This window comes from Seriola aureovittata, chromosome 4 (assembly GCF_021018895.1).
Source record: "Seriola aureovittata isolate HTS-2021-v1 ecotype China chromosome 4, ASM2101889v1, whole genome shotgun sequence".
Lineage (NCBI taxonomy): Eukaryota > Metazoa > Chordata > Actinopteri > Carangiformes > Carangidae > Seriola > Seriola aureovittata.
In genome coordinates, this window is record NC_079367.1 from 31,776,319 (window position 1) to 31,798,618 (window position 22,300).

General features: G+C 39.0%; 1 protein-coding gene across 3 annotated transcripts; it reads right to left on the reverse strand.

Annotated features, from left to right (window-relative positions):
- Positions 1–2,360: 2,360 nt before the first annotated feature.
- Positions 2,361–12,168, reverse strand: gpr171 (G protein-coupled receptor 171). Of its 3 annotated transcripts, none has more exons than XM_056374504.1 (6): positions 12,047–12,168; positions 8,327–8,411; positions 7,981–8,125; positions 5,423–5,632; positions 4,781–4,909; positions 2,361–4,644 (listed from the first exon to the last, which is right to left on the reverse strand). In XM_056374504.1, exons 3-6 carry the CDS (start codon positions 8,101–8,103, stop codon positions 4,078–4,080), a joined length of 1,029 nt encoding a protein of 342 aa, XP_056230479.1. In that variant the 5' UTR covers positions 8,104–8,125; positions 8,327–8,411; positions 12,047–12,168; the 3' UTR covers positions 2,361–4,077. The 3 variants fall into 3 exon arrangements, with proteins under 3 accessions (XP_056230479.1, XP_056230477.1, XP_056230478.1); XM_056374502.1 differs by having other exon boundaries at positions 7,981–8,176; XM_056374503.1 differs by lacking the exon at positions 12,047–12,168 and having other exon boundaries at positions 7,981–8,176; positions 8,327–8,544.
- Positions 12,169–22,300: the final 10,132 nt, after the last annotated feature.

Sequence of the window (22,300 nt, forward strand, 5' to 3'; positions counted from 1 at the left end):
CTACATTATTAAAATGTATTATTTAACACTTTGGTTATTCATACGGGAAAACAGTGGATGAACTTATTGCAAAAAATAACATATCATTGCCAGAAATGGTGGCCATCTTGAATTTTAAAGTGTTTTATCAAAAGAGTAGTACCTAAGGAGGATTTGTGCCAAGTTTAGCATCTGTCTCCACATTTGAAAGATTTTCCTGAAATATGCAGTTATCTGATGAGCTATGAAGTTACCAGATGTTTTAGACCAGTGGATCCCAGTGAAGGTATTGCAAGTGGGCCGACAAATCATTTGCAAAATGTTACGATTTTGGTAAAAAGATGTAATTATGAAAAAAAATACACACACATTTCTTTCATAATTACATCTTTATATATATTTATACACTGTTTTCTTCCAATATTGTAAGGCAGTTCAATAGACAAATTTCCCACCTTTCCTTAGCTTGTTGCTAAATGTAGCATGTTGATTGGTCAGTGAGTGTGACATGATCACATGTGAAAACACAAGGTGACAAAGTACAGAAATGACCTTAAAGCTTTACACCAGAAAGTGTTTGATGTCTGGGGCTGAGCACGAACAAAAACACATTCCCTTTGTTTGCCAAAAAGTCACCACAGGTTATTTTTCCAGGATTAGAAACATTGCGCGTAGTGAACCGCTCCTGCTGATATAAAACTAGCTTGTATGCATCTCCTTCAAATAGGCAGTTAAGCAGAACTCAGTAGCCCTTCCTCAACAGGGACAAAATAGCAGAGACTCTGAGGTTTATTTAATGCATTGACCCTTGCAACTGTGGCAACAGCTGCAAGTCTGAAAAGCTGAACACTGTCTGACAGTCAGCGTGGTGGATCGCGCCAAAATATTTGTGGAAGGAAGCTGAATTAAAAAAGGGACACAAGTGACTGATTACTCCATCATCACCTGGGCTGAGGGAGATCATCACCTCTGTAGCTCTGTACCCTTACGTCTCATGTCCACTGTTGGACATCTCGAGGCCTCAGGTCCAGGAGGTACACATGTGGCCAGAGGTTCAAATTGGTAAGTCTGAAGACCTCTGTGATCTTCCAGCTCATTGTTTTGGGGGTGGGTGTGGGGCTCACATGTCATCACATACTACTTTGCCAAGACTCCGCACAGCTGTTTGCCCCCATCTCACCCCAACTCCCCACACTGCATATTTATTTAAATATTCTGGCTGGGAGGAGCGTGGCAGAGAAGAGAGTGCATAATCTTTAAATCCTCTCTGGTTAGAGACTGAAATCTCCTCTGAGTTGGAGATCCTTTTTTTGGCTCCCCTTAATTTACAAGATTATTTCAGATTTTCTGTGTTTGTCTGTATACTGTTTACAGCTTGGATTTGAATGGTACAAGTGCACTATATACTATATTTCCTGACAGCAGCTCATTGAATGTATCCATGTATTTCATATATTTTCTGTGGGTTTTAGAGTGTAATCCAATAGACCAGTTTGAAATAACACAGTCTGATTATCTGATTATCAGTTTCTTTTGTCTCCAACCAAAAATGCTTTGTCAAACTGTAATTAGTATTCAGTCACCACGGGACATAATTTACCATCACTATAATCTGTTGTTGATCATTTCAGGTGTTATCTCACAGTCAGAAGGTGGGGGCCTGGCATCATCACTGCTTCAGAAATCCAAATTACTTTGATTCCGGTGTCAAATCCTTATTTAATATTTTAGTTGCTACAGACAGGAAGGACATTTAAAGCTCTAAAACCCTCAGCTGATTGGATTGAGAACATTAACAATAACTTCATGATAATGAATAATACCTTTGTCTATAAGTGGAAGTGGAAATCACTTTTTCTTCAAAGTTAGAGTGACAGCGTCAGTTGGCTGGAGTGTTAAGCAGTAAAAAATAACCTTTATTTTTATTTTTAACTCGAGCTCACGGCCAAACTGTAAAAAGGAGACAAATAATTTTTTCTCAAAATGTAGACATAGTTGTTGGGATTCATAAAATGTAACTTTGACAGGCAGGGTCTGCACAAAATTTAAACGGGGGTGCCGAGTCCGGCAGCAATACCTGTCTCACTCTCATTGACACCTAATGTAATCGTCTTTTTTTTTTCAAAAGAATCTCACTCTGTCTTCGCACTGAGCTTACTCACTCATTTTAAGGAATATCTGAAGAGAGACTGTAAGAAACTTCTGGCTTCACTGCTGTCACGGTGTTTTCGGTTTTTGAAAAGAAGTAACGGTTTTCTCATAATTTGCAATTGTTTGAAGCCATGTAGAAGCCAAATTCTGGGCAGATTTTCACATTGCCATGGCAACAGCAGCTCCTGACCTGTGTGCGTGCGTGCGTGCGCCTAGCAACCAGATAACCAACTCTCCAAGCTCCGCTAGCTTTACATTAGCCGCATGTTAGGTCTTAAATTACATTTAGTTAGGTCTTAAATATGTAAGTCCATTTACTGCTTCCTTCATTGCTTTTTTTTTTGTTTTGTTAAAAGAGTGAATGAAGTTGTGACAGTCTCCGCTGAGACAGAGGAGAGGAGAAGCTACTAGCCCTCTCTCGCTGTCACTTCTAGTCGCGTTGCTCTCCTCCCCAGTAATGTTAAATTTAGCACAGAAAAAAACATAATAGTGGTAATTTAAATAGCAGTTCAGGAGATTTATTAATCCTCAGGGGTCCCTCTATCCTTTTTTGGACATTTTCTTCACTTTTCTTTTTTGATTTGCTGATCATTTTGGCTGTGTTACAGCTGAAGGTATGGATTTCTGCAAGAAAGTGTCTTTTTTGACATATTTTTAAAATCTAATGTCAGTTACTGTTACAGGTCTATTATACACTGGTAACACATTTTGTACCCTCTGGGGTTCCTCGCGTCCAAAAAAGGACACGCAAAGAAAATGCTATAAAATCATCATATATCAATATTTTTTTTCTGCTTTTTTTTGCATACATCTCGTAAACCACTTCAGTTCTGCTCAAACCTACCAAATGTTATTAGTTTTCAGGATTTTAACCCTTTAAGTGCCAGTTTGAAGACATGTTGCCTCTTGTTTTATTAAATAAAACAACACAGAATATGACATATTTGGGGATGTGACATTGTTTTATATCAGAGTCTTTTATATCAAGACATTTCTCAAAACCAGAATATGATCAGGGTGACTTTTGAACACTAGAAATAAATCATGTACTCATCCCGGCAGTACCCCCCTGGCACTCAAAATTTCCCTGGAATTTTCTAGTTATTATTAACATCCTTTTCATTAATAATGCAAGGACAGTTGTTTGTAATAACTACAATGACTGACTACTATGACTATTATTTGTAAACTGCAACGTACCCCCCCATAGCATTTGGTAAAATAACATGTTTTGCACAATCCTGTATATACACACACTTTCCAACAAATCGAACACTGTCTTACATGTTCATGATAAGTCTATTATAATGTGAGTGTACAAAGACCGAATGGAGATGAATGATGGAGAACAGAGTGATGAACAGTGGTCACTGCTGCTCTCTGCTGGTTCAACCACAGAATGACAGGCTAAAATCTACACTTTGTTAGTTTTGTTTGTTTATTACCTCAAAATTTAAGATTCACTGACATACATACATTCAAGTATTATTATGACTTATAGATTGTCAAACAGCATTATATTGTATGTGTTCCTCCAGCTTATAAAGACCCTTTAACAGCATCAGAAGATATTGTTCACTTTAGATTTTGATACTGACTCAATTTAGTCCCTATATTAACAAGACTCTCCAAAACTAACACCAACCCATCACATTTACAACCAGGATTATACATACAATTAAATACTGAATAAACAGTGGATTAAAAATAAAAGTCAAATTGATTTCAAGTTTATCTCAGGTTTCTTACTTACTGAGTCCAGGAGTCTTGGCATTGGCAGCTTGGAGTTCAGGGTGTGGAGTGGAGTTTTGGACTCTTGGAGGAATTGAAAGGTGTGTTTTAGGCTATCACTTTCTGAATTTTTAGTCCTGCTGCTAAGCTAGGCTAAACATGCACTGGCTAAACATGCACTGGAGTCTTGCTTCAAGTTGTTTTACACTCAGTACTTCAACATTCATTATTTGAAGTAGTTGTTGGCATCTGTGGTTCGACCGCAAGCTCTTGCTGTACAGAAGTTGTATGTTGTATCATTTCCTCTGCAGCCTGCTCCTCTGCATCGCTGCCTGTCTGTTCTCTGCTGCAGGAGAACATCTTCCTGACTGTGTGTCTGAAAGGTGTGTAGAGGTAGAAGAAGAGCAGGGGGTCAAAGCAGAGGTGCAGCACGCTCAGCAGCAGCGTTGACTCCTTCCCCAGAAAAAGCTGCCGCTTGATCTGGCAGTCTTTGATGACTTCGGTCTGGGCAAGCGTGTATGGTGTCCGTACGACGTGGTATGGAACAAAGCTGAGTATGTAGGCCAGCGCCACGGCTGTCACGCTCCTTGCCACGTGCCTTGAGTCGACCCAGAGTTTGGTGTTGCTGCGACTGCCCAGGAGTCTTTTGAGAGCCAATCCGCTGGAGAGTAGCACGGCAGCGGAGGCGTTGAGGAACAAAGCTGTGCAGAGAAAGACAGTGAGGGCGTGCCAGTGAAGGCTGATGTCTTTCTTCAGGGATGAACAGCTGAGATACTGCTGCACCTGAGAACAGAACAACCGAGGGATGTTTTACAGTTCATATATGTTGATATTTATTAATAATGCATGTCTGAAACACAAACAGAATGCAACTGGAGCGTCCAGTCAACACTTTTCAAGTACAGAGGAGTTACTGTACCTGGACCTGCTGTATGGGCAGAGCCATGTTGGGCACCATGATGAGCAGCAGGAGCAGCCAGATGACCAGAGACAGCAGCCGGGCGAAGCCGACCTCCTGCAACCGCAGAAAGCGCATCGTGTGGCAGTCCTGCAGGAGAGGAGACCCATCAGCAACCAAGACCACCTTCCCCAGAAACAGCTTAACACTGACTCACATCCACATGTTCTGACAATGACACTAGGGTTAACATTCACTGTGTCCAGAAAAAGATTCCTAATGATTGAAATGTTTCCAGCTAATAGAACCTGGTAATTTGATTCAACTCATCTCAGAAAGGTTGGATTTATTGCAGGGCTGTTGTATTGGGTTGCATTCAATTGTTAATGTGTACCAAATAATTGTATTACCCATTCTCTCCATATGTGGCTCAGCAGGAAATGTTCTCAGGTAATGATTCCAGGTATTGTTATAACAGCAATTAATTTGTCTATGCTATCACCTGATGGAGAGGAAGTAGGAGGACAGTAGCTGAAATATACCAGCTGAGACAGACAGTTTGAAAAATGAATCGATGAGTGTTACACCACTGAAAAATAGGACAGTGGTATATTTCACCTTTGTCGTGAGTTTACAGAGAAAGGTGAGGCAGCCCCAATGTACCTGCAGGTAGCGGTCAGTAATGATGAGTGCGAGGAAAGCGATGGATGCATAGAGGCTGATGTAGATGGTGACAGCGCTGGCCTGGCAGTGAAACACCATGAAGCTCCACGGCGCCGCCCCGAGGTCCTTCAGAATCTTGAAGGGCAGAGCGAGCAGCAGCAGGAGGTCGGCCACTAGCAGGTTGACCAGGTAGACGCTGGTGCTCTGCTGCTGCACAGTTACATGTATCAGTTTATCTCACATGACTTCACATCTTCCTCTGTGATATGACCTAATCTTGTCTAATCTCATTTCAATTCACATAATCTTAAGTGGAGAATCTGAGCTTTCATCTCCTCTCACCTGAAATCCTTTTATCGTACCTGACAGCATCTCGCTTTCACCACATCACATCTTAAACCAAGGCACTGTACGCAGCCTGCTGGTCATGTGTCTGCATTGTGGTTCCTAGCCAGATATGCTCTTAAAAAAACAGATGTTTTTTTTTCCAATTTAAGACACATTTTAACAATTTACTTTTAAACCTGTGTTGTTTTTAACTGCGTCTTTTAACAGAATGAAGGATTTTAGTCATATTACGCATATGGACTTAAAATACACAGTAAAACAAGCTGAATTAACGTCTGCGCAGTGGCTGATCACCAAACAGCATAAGTATAAGGCTGAATTTTTTTTTTTTTCAGTATATTTTTTTGGGGCTTTTTATGCCTTTATTGGACAGTATAGTGGAGAGAAACAGGAAACGGGGAGGCAGAGAGAGTGTGGGAATGACATGCAGTGAAAGGCTGTCTGATGTGGGATTTGAGCTGGGGCCAACTGCAGCGAGGACTGTAGCCTCTACACATGGGACGCCTGCTTAGACCACTACGCCACACGACGCCCCATAAGGCTGAATTTTAACAATGAACTGTTTCTTCAGTGCTTTTAGCAGTTTTAATCACCGGCTATGTTGTATCAGAGGTAAGAGACCACCTGTAGACATTTCAGCTATGTGCTACATGTTCTGACAACAAACATGGCTGTGTGTGTGGATTGCAGTCCCACGCTTGCAAAACTGAAGACAGATACTTACAGTATTACACTTATACAGTTACTTGATTGCAGGCTAAGCTCAGGGCAGGACAAGTTAATCGTGGAGCTATCTTCCATAACCACAGCTGAAGACCTATTTATTTAACTTGGCTTTTATTTAATTTCCCCACATTTTACTATTCTTATTGGTTTCTGTTTTTATTTTAATTTACATATTTTACCATCTACTGTCTTTCTATTGTCTATTTTCATTGTTGTTCTATTTGCCCCTTATTTTATTGTACTGTTTGATATTTTTACTGTAAAACACTTTGAGCTATATTTCTTTTATGAAAGGTGCTCTTTAAATAAAGTTGTTTCACTTAACATGATGTAATATTTATCTCATCTCATCTGGTTAGATCTTAACCGTCCTTGTCTTTTCATTTTCTTCCTGTTATCATGTGTCACTTAAACTTTGTGACTTCATCTAAGTTTGTTTATGTAATGGTCACATTTTAGATCGTCTCATGTCAACACATCATCATTTCATCTCATTTTATCTCACCTTATTCCATCCTCTCTAATCCTATCTATAAATTCCATAAATCCTGACCTGACTCGACTCATCCCATCTCGTTTCATCTCGTTCTTCGTGAAATCATCTCTTCTATTCATTTGAATTATTTCTGTTATTTTTTCATCTCATGACATCTCACCTCATCTTGCAATATAATACACCATTTCACCTTGTAATTCTATTCTATCTCATAACATCTCTTTTTAGGTTCCTTGATGTGTTTTAATCACATCTAATTGATCTCATCTCACTTAATCTCACTTTATCTCCTATCACTCACCTAACTGTACAATCCAAAAAAAAAATCTGTTCTTGAGTTAAATTCTCGCCTGCGACATAATCTCACCTCATCTAAGAATTATTTCATTACATCTCACTTTACTTTCTCTCATCACATCTCTCGCGATCTTAATATATTTCACCCCAGGTCATGTTGCATAGTTACATTAAGTCTCATTCGATATCATGTCACATAAAACTGCATCAAATCTGATCAAGTAAAAGCTCAATTTGATATAAATTCTCCCACCTCTCATTTCAACTCACCTGACATCATCTAATGTCATGACATCTTATTTCATTGTGACCAATCTTATCTGATCTCACATAATTCCTTCTTCTTCACAACTCCTCAGATGTCTCATCTGACACAATATCCTGTTTCCTCACCTCCTCTTATCTTGTCTCATCTCACTTCATGTTTGTCATCTCAGCTCATGTGATATCACGTCAATGCAATAGTTTTTAAAAAGAAAGATCTTCTTGAACTGATTCCTCTCACCTGAGACCCTCATAGCTCATCTTGTCTCATCTCATGACATCTCACATACTTCAGTTCAGTCTCATCTGACATATTTTTAAATTTCTTCATCTGCTTTAATTTCATCTCATCTCATCTCACACCATACCTGATGTGTTCTGATCTCACCTCCAGCCCCCTCCAGTTTCACTCAGCAGAAATTCTTACCTGTGCTCTGGGACTGTGGATGAAGGCCCACACAGAAAGCAGGTTTCCAGGCAGACTGACAATAAAGATGAGGATGTAGAGGACAGTGAAGGGTCCCATCTGGTCGTTGACAATACACTCCATCCCCTGCTCAGCTCCTCCAGCACTGAAGTTGGAGGAAGGAGGCATCATGAGGATGTGCAGTGCTCACCTGGAGCTGAAAAAAACAAAGCATCAAGCGCCTATTTACTTTTACTCATGGCAAATACTTTTACTGTTAAATTCAAAATTAAATAAAATTCAGCAAATAAAGTTCCAAAATGGTGTTTGAGTAGAAACAAACATAACACGAGGTTGTTGTTCTTACTGTGGACGATGTCTGTGGAAGTCTGTATCTTCAGCAGCTGCTCTGACTGTGGTTCGGATGTCTGAACCACAGTGAGCTCCACAATCTGGTTAGAAACAGAAAGAGCAGAGGCTGGTGGGAAGAAAACATACTTTTAAATGCTAACGCTGTAATGCTAATACAGTTTTTTAATTTATTTTACATGACACAAATGAGCCTCTCGTCAAATGTTATGCACTTTGTTATGAACTTTAAAAACTGTAACTGTGATATGTACAAAAGTAACTGCACTAAGTCAATTCTTAGTAAGGCCTCCTTTGCCAACATGTTGCATGGAGATGGAAATAATCTGCTGTGTGGGGTGTGTGGTAGCCAGAGGGTCAGGAAGCACTGCATAGATTGAGGGAAGAATGGACTCTACCACATGTCAGCACATTTATTGATGCTGACTTCCTGCAGTCAGTCAAGAGACTGAAAGAGAAAAGATATCGGCTTCTACAACAGGGCAGTGATCCAAAGCATCCACCAGAGCTGAACTTGTGGAACAGCCCCCACAGACCCCCCCACCCCGACCTGGCCATTGCTGAAAACCTGTGGGTAGCTGTTCATCCTGCTGTATGAGCAGGACAGACTGAAACATCTCAGAACCTGAAGTGATCTGCAGGAAGAGGCTGTTCATCAGGGACAGACGCACAACAATTTCTATGTAATGTTTCCTATTATTTTAAGTTGATTAAGTAAAAAGTAACAGAGGATTGACATTTTTAAAGTTACATTTTTTCATTTTTAATTGCTGCAGAGGTTGGATTCACTTCTTTTCCCTTCAAATATAAACTAGATGTGGAATTTTGTTGTTTTCCTACTCTTGTCTGCTATGAACTTAAATAGTAAATATTCATAATCAACCATAAGTTGAACTTTGGAAAATGTATTTATTTATTTATTAATTGTTTAAGACTCAAGAACTTTTGAATGCAAGTTTTGAGTTTACCTTTTTGTCCCACATCTATACACATCACTTTGCTACCAATCCATTTCACAACTTACAACCCTGTGGAACTGTCCCATTATTTATGGTTATGATATAAATTGACTAATAAAATAACAGACTGGATAAAGTTACGAAATGAAAGGGGACTGAAGTAGCCTTTTAAAGTCAATTATATCACTATTCTAATCATTTGTAGTTTTATAAATAGAGTATGCAACAGTTTATAATATTCTGCATGAAATAGTGAGTTATGATTTCCATGCATAGTTCCCCTAAATGCATGTTCATCTGTTCACTTCCCTTTCATCCATCTGGTTTTGGTGCAGGTTTTTATAAAGTTGTTTGGTCTACTTGTTGATTCATCCTGTTGAATGTGCAGAAGCTCCGACAGACAATCTTACATGTCAGAGTTATAACAGATCCGGAGGTGACAGACAGAGAGGTAAGCTATGTCGCTGAGCAGGATGTGAAGCAAACACTGCGGTAACAGACGAACTGTCTGCAGCAGGAAATCGTAAATAAATAAGGAAACTCTGTAATTGTAAACATATGATTCAACAAGTGAGCAGCCACCTCCTCTCAGAGGGACAAAAAGTCAGTCTCTATTTCTCTCCATACTTCTGAACAGGGAAGGTCTTTTTTTTTAATTATTATATATTGATATTTTAAAGCCCTCAGACAGACGTGGGTTAAATGTCACAAAGTTAGGATGAGTCAAGCAGCAAGCTGTGACGATGGACAGGGGTTTCAGATAAAAAGTTGCAATATGACATCAGAAGAGAGTGTTGGAAGAAGCAAGACATTAAAATTACATACAGTATAGTAAACACACAAGTTGTAGCTTGTGTGTGTTTTAATACCAATAAATTAATCACTGTTTTAAGCTTTTGAAGAATAAGTCTGTGTTTGATGTCAGTTAGTGTCAGTAAATCCCCTAAAATCACCAAAACCTCTGACGTGTCTCAGCATTTTCTGTGGCTCTCAGCTCTGAGCACACCACCTCATACTAAACATGTAAATCTGCAAAAACATGTCAGATAAAAAAAAAAAAAACTTGAAGACTTAAGACTAGACAGAGCTTCTTTGTAAGATGTTGTGTGTTGTATAATGTTGCCTTGCTGATAAAGATCTGTAGAGAAGCTTTCTTTTTACTACCTGGTAAATCCTTCACAGTGTTCCCCATCCATCACCTAAATTCACCACAGTTTCATAATGAACTGAAGATCTGTACACTCTTCTCATAATGTAACATAAAAGATGTGCTCTGTTTGGATTTGGATCTGTTACTTCACTGTAGAGCTGTGAGCAGCGCGTTGATTCACACAGCCCTTCTTTGACCCTCAGGACCAAGCAGCAACCTCCAGGACTGAATAATTATGCCAACACTGAATTGCCAAAAACTGCAGTTCCTCTAATGACCACTAGAATTTGGCTCCAACAGTAAGTAAAAATTTATTGTATGTTACACCCAAAACACTCCCATGAGTAATTAAGAGATTAAGTAAAACCTTTTTGAACCATGCACCTGGAGCAGCTATTTTCTCATTGCTCACAGTATTATCTATTAAATGTTACTCAAACAGGTGATTTTTTTAGTTTGGAGCATTTGTTGTGGACTATTTTCAGTGACGGAATAATCCACATTTGGTGCTATTTGGGGCAACAGGATGATACATGTCAAAATGAACTACTCATAACTAACTCACTGATATGTTTCAAAAATTTTGGAAACAGTGGAGCTCCTCCTCCACAGAGGAACAAGGAGGTAAACCACCAGACTAGTTTTTCAGAGGAACTGATGAACAACATCCTTGTTACCAGTTTGCACTGAGTCACAGAGGCTGGTCTAGCAGCAGCCTAACAGGAATGATGTCAGGACTTCACCTTTCAGTGGAAGGATACAGTAAAGTAAAGATCAAACTGACTTCAGGGTGCTGCAGTCATTCATTTCTCTCATTCAGCTGTGTCTCCATGATGGAGGGCAATATAATGGTTGTGTCTAAAGATCTAGATCCATCAGGGATCTGACCTGAATATCAACAATGTTGAGTCATTAATTACAAGTAATACCTCGCTGAGTTACCAGAAGATGGTGGAGCATGTTCATTGGTGATTTTTGTAAACAGCTGATTCTGTCTGACACATTGGTCCAAAGTAAAGAAAACTGAGTAGTAGTAGTAGTATCAGTTTTAAAAAGCTGTAACAATGAAGAATTTTAATTTTGGCCCCTTCTCCACAGCAACAGCCCCTGAGGCTCATGGGTTTTGTAGCATCAAAAATCGTGTATCAAACTGACCACAAAATCACAGACGTATTAAGACTGCTGCACCCCAGAATCTTTGTCGAGTAAATCCTGGTACCCCCAGGTAATGTGCTGCTCCACCCCCTGTTTACAGTATACTGCTTGGCTGTGTTAAGTGTTGAGTGGTTTAATAAAGAGTATTAACTAACTGTCTTTAAAGTGTGTGTGTTTTATTAGTCACACAGAGACAGCAATTACATACACAATCAAAAATGAAATCAAAAATTCTACTGCCCAGTGGACAGAAAATCCTTCACAATACTTCAAATTGTCAGTTATTTATTCTTTTTTTATTTTTATTTCAGTCACTGTGAACAGAACCAGAAAAAAGAAGAACAAACTGAGCTATAGAGGAACCAGCATCACATCTTAGGAGGGTGGTATGTGACATTCAGTACTGTGATCATCAGTCTGTAAAAGCTCTAAATGAACCTCAATGAGCCCTTACCTCCTGTGCCTGTCCTCTCACAGGTCCTCAGACTATGTGTTGGCTCCCTGAGGACTGGTCAGTTCTCCGGGTTCTCCCCAGGTCCTCAGACTGTGTTTGATTCAGTGAGCTCATGTGCTCAGAGCTGCGGAAGCTGCAGATGCAAAAGAAGGTGTTTTCCTGACTGCAAGCATGCTGCTGTCGTCAGTGTTCACGTCAGACCACAAGCCACGCTTCCCTGCAACACACACAGCTTTTCAGTAACTGACTCATGAATTTGGTTGATTTCAGTAGTTGATCTGTTTTAAAGTGAGGAAATTGTTGTTGAGACATCTGGTTTATCTCACATCTACAGACATTAATGTCACTTAAATATCAATTACCTGTGTGGGCAAGCTGTGGTGATGATTAAGAGTGGGAGGTCATTTTACCCTGATCCTGAGGCCTTCTTAGCAAGGTTGAGGTAACAGGGTAGATACCCCCCCACCCCACCCCACACACACACACACACACACACACACACACACACACACTCACCTTTTCAACCTCAGAGGTTCCTGTGTGTGGCTGTTTCTACACCTGTCTGATTATAAAAACTGTCATTCACACCCACAACATCATGACTGGTCAACTGTGTGGACGCGAGGAAGGAGGCAGAGTATGAACTTCTCTCTCAGCCCTCTCACTGTTTCTGTCACCATGTTGTAACATGAGCTGACAACAGTGTTACAGTGTCTCTTCTCAGTCAGCTCCATCACATGGACCCAGAATGCAAGAACCTACAAATTAGGAACTGACAGACTGAGATTCAGTGATAATACAGATGTGACCCAGCAGCATCTGTACTGCCTATGTACCTAAACTGCTTTGACAATTTATCCCTCTTTTATCAAAAGTTTTTTTTTTCTTTTTAATTTATTTAATAGCTAGAAAATGCACTTTACTGGGCGCCAAGTTCAGTATGTTCACACATACAAGGAACTGACTTTGAATGGTTGGTGCCAAAATTCACAGAATAGAAACTAAAATCAAAGAAAAGAGAAACCTAATTAGGAAATAAAAACAGGAAACATAGTCATAAAAGCTAGTAAAGGAATAAAGTGAGGGTGCATTGGTGCAGGTGTCTGTGGCCTTATACTGCAAAGTACTGTACAGGCTGCGGGCCTTCTGCTGTAGAGAGTGTTGTAGTAAAATATATGATGCATTATTACTGAATGTTAAACTTATATAATCCAATGGAATATCTATACTCACAACTGAGGTTAGATTTGTATGTGAACCAGCTTTTACTGAAGTAAGATTGTTACAGAATGGAACCTGGAAGGAATAAAGTAAAAAAAAAAAATGAAGGCCCTGGGAGCAATGGTGTTGGAATAACAGCGATGACGAGGCCCAGATTGAAGATAGACGAAGACCTTAGGTTTAGAGTGGTGGAGGGGCTCTTGGATGCCTGGTCCTACTACACAGCTTGGCACAGGAGTCTTTAGGACGGGTGAACGAGGGGCTTCTGGACACCTCGTCCTACTGCGCTACCCTGGCAGACCTGGTTGGGGGAATTACACACGGGGCTGGACACCATTGCTCCCAAGGCGGAGATAGATTAGGTTGGGGTTAAAACAGCTCTGGCACAAGGTTATCATAGATGTTAAAAAAACACTTTGGGATTTTCTTTATTAAAACCATTTATGTATGGTTAAAAGATATATCCCTAAATAAATAAAAACAAAAATGTATAAAAAAAATCAAAGAATAAAAGAATAAAAAGAATTAAAAAAACTAATAAATAAATAAATAAAAATACAGGGAAAAGGAATAATAGTACAGGGGGGCAGCGGGAGTTTCAGTTATTATAAAATTCTCCTGACTTTCATTAACTCTCCCAACTGTTGGATAAAGAGGGATAAAATATGTTAAAATGACAATTTCTCCAATAAGAAAAAAATTAATAGAATATGTAAAAGAAATCAATTAATATATAGAATTATTAATAGAAAAAATAAGATAAATAAATATGGAACATAGAGATACCGCTATTAAAACATATAAGCACTAAAACAAGACAAGGTTAGTAATGATTAAAATATATAAAGGAAACATGCAATTTATGTAATAAATGGCACATAACATCAAGTAATAAGTGCTATAAAAAAGTGTTTAAAAGTTCAGAAATATAGTTACTAAAATAAGTTTTCATCTTACATGTTCACGGTATCTGTATGTAATAAATAAATAAAATTTAAAATATTTAACAGAAAAAGTTAAGAGCTAAATATATGATAAATATATTATTCAATTATAAGTTGAAAATTAAATTGAAAAAATTATCATAAAACATAAGTTCCCTAATTTATTGCGTGTTTTTTTATTTAAAATAGTTTTTAATTTAAAGGGTTCCTATATTTTTAAAGGAAGTTAAAAAAAATTCAGGCGGCTCTTATATTCCATTTCTTATTTCTTTCTATCTTTTAAAATAATATTATTCCTCTCCATGTGAATAAAAAGTGCTACAAAGTTAGGGGATGCAATAAAATAAAACTTAAATGGTACCAGCCGTTAGTGTAGAAGGTTTTATATTAATCTGTTTGCTTTAATAAAACAATGTGTATATTGTTGATGTAATCATAATATGCTTATAACTAAGTGATTTTTTCATAAAATTTGCTGTGCAAGAAGAAGAGACAGACTGAACTTATGATATTGTTTGAAGGCCACAACTCCTTATATGGCAGACATCCCGGAAAAGTAAGACAGAAAACAAGGAATAGAGTAGGGTATTGTCTCTCTTTGTGTGAATCTCTCACAGAGCCACCAGCACGAGGGTAGGAGTCTCAGATAACACGAGGTGAAACAAAACAGAGAACACGTGGAGGAGCAAAGCAAGGAGACAGCGGCATGGACTGATAAGAGAATCAACCCACATTGTATTATTTTTTTCTGTGTAAGACTATGAAAAGACTGGGTCAGGGAGTGGTAGGTAGTCAGACTTCATGAACTGGCGCAACTGCATGTTGTGGTAAGGGAGAGAAAGTTTGGCCCAGAGCTCTGTAACGATCTCCTTTTTCTAATGCTTTATTGCTGTTAGCTTTAATAAATACGGGGATTTGAACTTTGAAAGAGTGTCCTGTTTCCTTCATCAAACCAACACGCGAGTTCAGGAGACGAACTCAACAAAAAAACAGCGCTGTTGAACAGTATTGCATTCTCAGGTGTAACTGATAACTTTATGACATGTAAACATGAAATCCATCACATTCTTCATGAATGCTACTCAAATAGACAGGAAAACCTATCCTGAAGTGTTCTGTATAGACAGGACAATGAGTGACAAAAACTCAGTTCTCAGACACAGAGAAAGCTTCTGACGAGGACTTAGAGCAGATCCTGACGCTTAACAGCGCTTTACAACAGTATCGCATTCTAAGGTGTAGCTGATAACTTTATGACATGTAAACATGAAATCCATCATATTCTTCATGAATGCTCCTCAAATAGACAGGAAATCTGATCCTGGAGTGTTATGTGTAGAAATCCCACTAAATGTGAATGCTGAGATTTTGGACACACACAGACAGCTTTAACGAGGGAAAGAGGCGATCTAGGCGCTGGAAACGTTAAAACAGCGCTGTTGAACAGTATTGCATTCTCAGGTGTAACTGATAACTTTATGACATGTAAACATGAAATCCATCATATTCTTCATGAATGCTACTCAAATAGACAGGAAAGCTGATCCTGGAGTGTTATGTGTAAAAATCCCACTAAATGTGAATGCTTTGATTTCGTAGAGACACAGACAGCTTTAACGAGAGAAAGAGCCGATCTAGGCGCTGGAAACCTTAAGACAGTGCTGTTGAATTCTTGCATTCTCAGGTGTAACTGATAACTTTATGACATGTAAACATGGAATCCATCATATTCTTCATGAATGCCACTCATATAGACAGGAAAACTGATCCTGGAGTGTTCTGTGTAGAAATCCCACTAAATGTGAATGCTGAGATTTTGGACACACACAGACAGCTTTGACGAGGGAAAGAGCCGATTTAGGCTCTGGAAACATTAAGACAGCGCTGTTGAATTCTTGCATTCTCAGGTGTAACTGATAACTTTATGACATGCAAACATGGAATCCATCATATTCTTCATGAATGCCACTCATATAGATAGGAAAACTGATTCTGAAGTTTTCTGTGTAGAAATCCCACTAAATGTGAATGCTGAGATTTTGGACACACACAGACAGCTTTAACGAGGGAAAGAGGCGATCTAGGCGCTGGAAACGTTAAAACAGCGCTGTTGAACAGTATTGCATTCTCAGGTGTAACTGATAACTTTATGACATGTAAACATGAAATCCATCATATTCTTCATGAATGCTACTCAAATAGACAGGAAAGCTGATCCTGGAGTGTTATGTGTAAAAATCCCACTAAATGTGAATGCTTTGATTTCGTAGAGACACAGACAGCTTTAACGAGGGAAAGAGCCGATTTAGGCTCTGGAAACATTAAGACAGCGCTGTTGAATTCTTGCATTCTCAGGTGTAACTGATAACTTTATGACATGAAAACACGAAATCCATCATATTCTTCATGAATGCCACTCATATAGACAGGAAAACTGATCCTGGAGTGTTCTGTGTAGAAATCCCACTAAATGTGAATGCTGAGATTTTGGACACACACAGACAGCTTTAACGAGGGAAAGAGCCGATTTAGGCTCTGGAAACATTAAGACAGCGCTGTTGAATTCTTGCATTCTCAGGTGTAACTGATAACTTTATGACATGCAAACATGGAATCCATCATATTCTTCATGAATGCCACTCATATAGATAGGAAAACTGATTCTGAAGTTTTCTGTGTAGAAATCCCACTAAATGTGAATGCTGAGATTTTGGAGACACAAAGACAGCTTTAATGGGGGAAAGAGTCGATCTAGACACTGGAAACGCTAAAACAGCGCTGTTGAACAGTATTGCATTCTCAGGTGTAACTGATAACTTTATGACATGTAAACATGAAATCCATCATATTCTTGATGAATGCTACTCAAATAGACAGGAAAACTGATCCTGGAGACTTCTGTGTAGAAATCCCACTAAATGTGAATGCTCAGATTTTGGACACACACAGACAGCTTTAACGAGGGAAAGAAGCGATTTAGACGCTGGAAACGCTAAAACAGCGCTGTTCAACAGTATCGCATTCTCAGGTGTAACTGATAACTTTATGACATGAAAACACGAAATCCATCATATTCTTCATGAATGTTACTCAAATAGACAGGAAAACTTATCCTGAAGTGTTCTGTGTAGAAATCCCACTAAATGTGAATGCTCAGATTTTGGATACACACAGACAGCTTTAACGAGGGAAAGAGCTGATTTAGACGCTGGAAACGTGGAAACAGCGCTTTTCAACAGTATCGCATTCTAAGGTGTAGCTGATAACTTTATGACATGTAAACATGAAACCCATCATATTCTTCATGAATGCTACTCAAATAGACAGGAAAAGTGATCCTGAAGTGTTCTGTGTAGAAATCCCACTAAATGTGAATGCTCAGATTTTGGAGACACAAAGACAGCTTTAACGAGGGAAAGAGTCGATCTATGCGCTGGAAACGTTAAAACAGCGCTGTTGAACAGTATTGCATTCTCAGGTGTAACTGATAACTTTATGACATAACTTATGTAGCTGGAAACGTGAAAATACACTTGAGAATGCAATAATGTTCAATAGCGCTTTTTAAGCGTCAGGATCGGCTCTTTCCCTCGTTAAGGGTTAAGGGTCCTGTGTCTGAGAACTGAGTTTTTCTCACTAGTTGTCCTGTCTATAAAGAGCACTTCAGGATAGGTTTTCCTGTCTATTTGAGTAGCATTCATGAAGAATATGATGGATTTCATGTTTACATGTCATAAAGTTATCAGTTACACCTGAGAATGCAATACTGTTCAACATAATGCAATACAACTTGTCTTCATCATGGCCACTTCTGGCCAATTGAAACCCATGAAAACTACCTTTTTTAATTCCTTGTTATTAAATCATACAATTTAGTTAAAATTGCTTTCATTCTAAACTCAACACTTAAAAATTGTAGTTTTTAATGTTTTCTACCAGATTCAGTCATTTCTCCATTTTTGGCCAAGGGAGAAATTTCATCTAATATTCTAAGTTTCCAATATGGGTCTATGATGTCATACTGCACTCCAATGGAGCGAATGAATGACACAATTTTGACATAGGTGTGACCTTTAGGATAGCAGATAATGGTTTGACTCAGGCAACAATAAAAAAAAATCAAAGGGCATCTTGCAGAGCTCAAAGATGCAGCTGCAGGGTAAACAAAAAGCAACTCAGCATTGTTTGTAAATCTGTCCTGGAGTTTATTCAGGTGCAGCCAATACTAAGGCTGTAAGTAAGCCTATCAGCTTCCAGATCATTTTTTCTCTGGCAAGGTGGCAAGAAGGTCGTATTCACTGCTTCAAGCACTTGACTATGTGATGCGTTCAAAGATCAAAGATAGGGAGAAATCCTCTGGATTTGAAGAAGAGACATCTTCTACTCAAGATGAGGACACATCCTCTCTTGAAGATGATGGGACACCCTCCTCAGAGGATGAAAACATCACCACTGATGATGAGGAGTACCAGCCAGTGCCTAATTCCTCTTCCTTAAGGGGTGAGTACGCTGGACAAGTTTTCCTGTCTATTTGAGTAGCATTCATGAAGAATATGATGGATTTCATGTTTACATGTCATAAAGTTATCAGCTACACCTTAGAATGCGATACTGTTGAAAAGCGCTGTTTCCACGTTTCCAGCGTCTAAATCGGCTCTTTCCCTCGTTAAAGCTGTCTGTGGGATTTCTACACAGAACACTTCAGGATAAGTTTTCCTGTCTATTTGAGTAGCATTCATGAAGAATATGATGGATTTCATGTTTACATGTCATAAAGTTATCAGCTACATCTTAGAATGCGATACTGTTAAGCGTCAGGATCTGCTCTAAGTCCTCGTCAGAAGCGTTCTCTGTGTCTGAGAACTGAGTTTTTGTCACTCATTGTCCTGTCTATACTGAAAACTTCAGGATAGGTTTTCCTGTCTCTTTGAGTAGCATTCATGAAGAATATGATGGATTTCATGTTTACATGTCATAAAGTTATCAGCTACACCTGAGAATGCGATACTGTTGTAAAGCGCTGTTTCCACGTTTCCAGCGTCTAAATCGGCTCTTTCCCTCGTTAAAACTATCTGTGTTTCTCCAAAATCTCAGCATTCACATTTAGTGGGATTTCTACACAGAACACTTCAGGATAAGTTTTCCTGTCTATTTGAGTAGCATTCATGAAGAATATTTCATGTTTACATGTCATAAAGTTATCAGCTACATTTTAGAATGCGATACTGTTGAAAAGCGCTGTTTCCATGTTTCCAGCGTCTAAATCGGCTCTTTCCCTCGTTAAAGCTGTCTGTGTTTCTCCAAAATCTCAGCATTTACATTTAGTGGGATTTCTACACAGAACACTTCAGGATAAGTTTTCCTGTCTATTTGAGTAGCATTCATGAAGAATATGATGGATTTCATGTTTACATGTCATAAAGTTATCAGCTACACTTTAGAATGCGATACTGATGAAAAGCGTTTTAAGCGTCAGGATCTGCTCTAAGTCCTCGTCAGAAGCTTTCTCTGTGTCTGAAAACTGAGTTTTTGTCACTCATTGTCCTGTCCGTGCAGAACACTTCAGGATAAGTTTTCCTGTCTATTTGAGTAGCATTCATGAAGAATATGATGGATTTCATGTTTACATGTCATAAAGTTATCAGCTACACCTGAGAATGCGATACTGTTGTAAAGCGCTGTTTCCACGTTTCCAGCGTCTAAATCGGCTCTTTCCCTCCTCAAAGCTGTCTGTGTGTATCCAAAATCTCAGCATTCACATTTAGTGGGATTTCTACACAGAACACTTCAGGATAAGTTTTCCTGTCTATTTGAGTAGCATTCATGAAGAATATGATGGATTTCATGTTTACATGTCATAAAGTTATCAGCTACACCTGAGAATGCGATACAGTTGAAAAGCGCTTTAAGCGTCAGGATCTGCTCTAAGTCCTCGTCAGAAGCGTTCTCTGTGTCTGAGAACTGAGTTTTTGTCACTCATTGTCCTGTCTATACAGAACACTTCAGGATAGGTTTTCCTGTCTATTTGAGTAGCATTCATGAAGAATATGATGGATTTCATGTTTACATGTCATAAAGTTATCAGCTACACCTGAGAATGCGATACTGTTGTAAAGCGCTGTTTCCACGTTTCCAGCGTTTCCAGCGTCTAAATCGGCTCTTTCCCTCGTTAAAGCTGTCTGTGTTTCTCCAAAATCTCAGCATTCACATTTAGTGGGATTTCTACACAGAACACTTCAGGATAAGTTTTCCTGTCTATTTGAGTAGCATTCATGAAGAATATGATGGATTTCATGTTTACATGTCATAAAGTTATCAGCTACACCTTAGAATGCGATACTGTTGAAAAGCGCTTTTAAGCGTCAGGATCTGCTCTAAGTCCTCGTCAGAAGCTTTCTCTGTGTCTGAAAACTGAGTTTTTGTCACTCATTGTCCTGTCCGTACAGAACACTTCAGGATAGGTTTTCCTGTCTATTTGAGTAGCATTCATGAAGAATATGATGGATTTCATGTTTACATGTCATAAAGTTATCAGCTACATTTTAGAATGCGATACTGTTGAAAAGCGCTGTTTCCATGTTTCCAGCGTCTAAATCGGCTCTTTCCCTCGTTAAAGCTGTCTATGTTTCTCCAAAATCTCAGCATTCACATTTAGTGGGATTTGTACACAGAACACTTCAGGATAAGTTTTCCTGTCTATTTGAGTAGCATTCATGAAGAATATGATGGATTTCATGTTTACATGTCATAAAGTTATCAGCTACACCTTAGAATGCGATACTGTTGAAAAGCGCTTTTAAGCGTCAGGATCTGCTCTAAGTCCTCGTCAGAAGCTTTCTCTGTGTCTGAAAACTGAGTTTTTGTCACTCATTGTCCTGTCCGTACAGAACACTTCAGGATAGGTTTTCCTGTCTATTTGAGTAGCATTCATGAAGAATATGATGGATTTCATGTTTACATGTCATAAAGTTATCAGCTACACCTGAGAATGCGATACTGTTGTAAAGCGCTGTTTCCACGTTTCCAGCGTCTAAATCGGCTCTTTCCCTCGTTAAAGCTGTCTGTGTTTCTCCAAAATCTCAGCATTCACATTTAGTGGGATTTCTACACAGAACACTTCAGGATAAGTTTTCCTGTCTATTTGAGTAGCATTCATGAAGAATATGATGGATTTCATGTTTACATGTCATAAAGTTATCAGCTACACCTTAGAATGCGATACTGTTGAAAAGCGCTTTTAAGCGTCAGGATCTGCTCTAAGTCCTCGTCAGAAGCTTTCTCTGTGTCTGAAAACTGAGTTTTTGTCACTCATTGTCCTGATCCCACTTAATGTGAACGCTCAGATTTTGGATACACACAGACAGCGTTAAGGAGGGAAAGAGCCGCTTTAGACGCTGGAAACGTGGAAACAGCGCTTTACAACAGTATCGCATTCTCAGGTGTAGCTGATAACTTTATGACATGTAAACATGAAATCCATCATATTCTTCAATGAATGCTACTCAAATATACACAGGAAAGCTTATCCTGAAGTGTTCTGTATAGACAGGACAATGAGTGACAAAAACTCAGTTCTCAGACACAGAGAACGCTTCTGACGAGGACTTAGAGGGATACCTGACGCTTAACAGAGCGTTACAACAGTGTCGCATTCTCAGGTGCAGCTGATAAATTATTACATGTAAACATGAAATCCATCATATTCTTCATGAATGCTACTCAAATAGACAGGAAAACTTATCCTGAAGTGTTCTGTGTAGAAATCTCACTTAATGTGAATGCTCAGATTTTGGATACACACCAGACAGCTTTAAGGAGGGAAAGAGCCGCTTTAGACGCTGGAAACGTGGAAACAGCGCTTTACAACAGTATCGCATTCTCAGGTGTAGCTGATAACTTTATGACATGTAAACATGAAATCCATCATATTCTTCATGAATGCTACTCAAATAGACAGGAAAACTTATCCTGAAGTGTTCTGTATAGACAGGACAATGAGTGACAAAAACTCAGTTCTCAGACATAGAGAACGCTTCTGACGAGGACTTAGCGCAGATCCTGACGCTTAACAGAGCTTTACAACAGTATC

Excerpts from the sequence above, each read along its gene's own strand:
- gpr171 (XM_056374502.1), bottom strand. The coding sequence starts at position 8,151 with ATGATGCCTCCTTCCTCCAACTTCAGTGCTGGAGGAGCTGAGCAGGGG. Across the intron at positions 4,910-5,422 it reads TTACTGACCGCTACCTGCAG|GACTGCCACACGATGCGCTT; the intron begins GTACATTGGGGC and ends CCTCTCCTGCAG. Across the intron at positions 4,645-4,780 it reads TGCCCATACAGCAGGTCCAG|GTGCAGCAGTATCTCAGCTG; the intron begins GTACAGTAACTC and ends TTCTGTTCTCAG.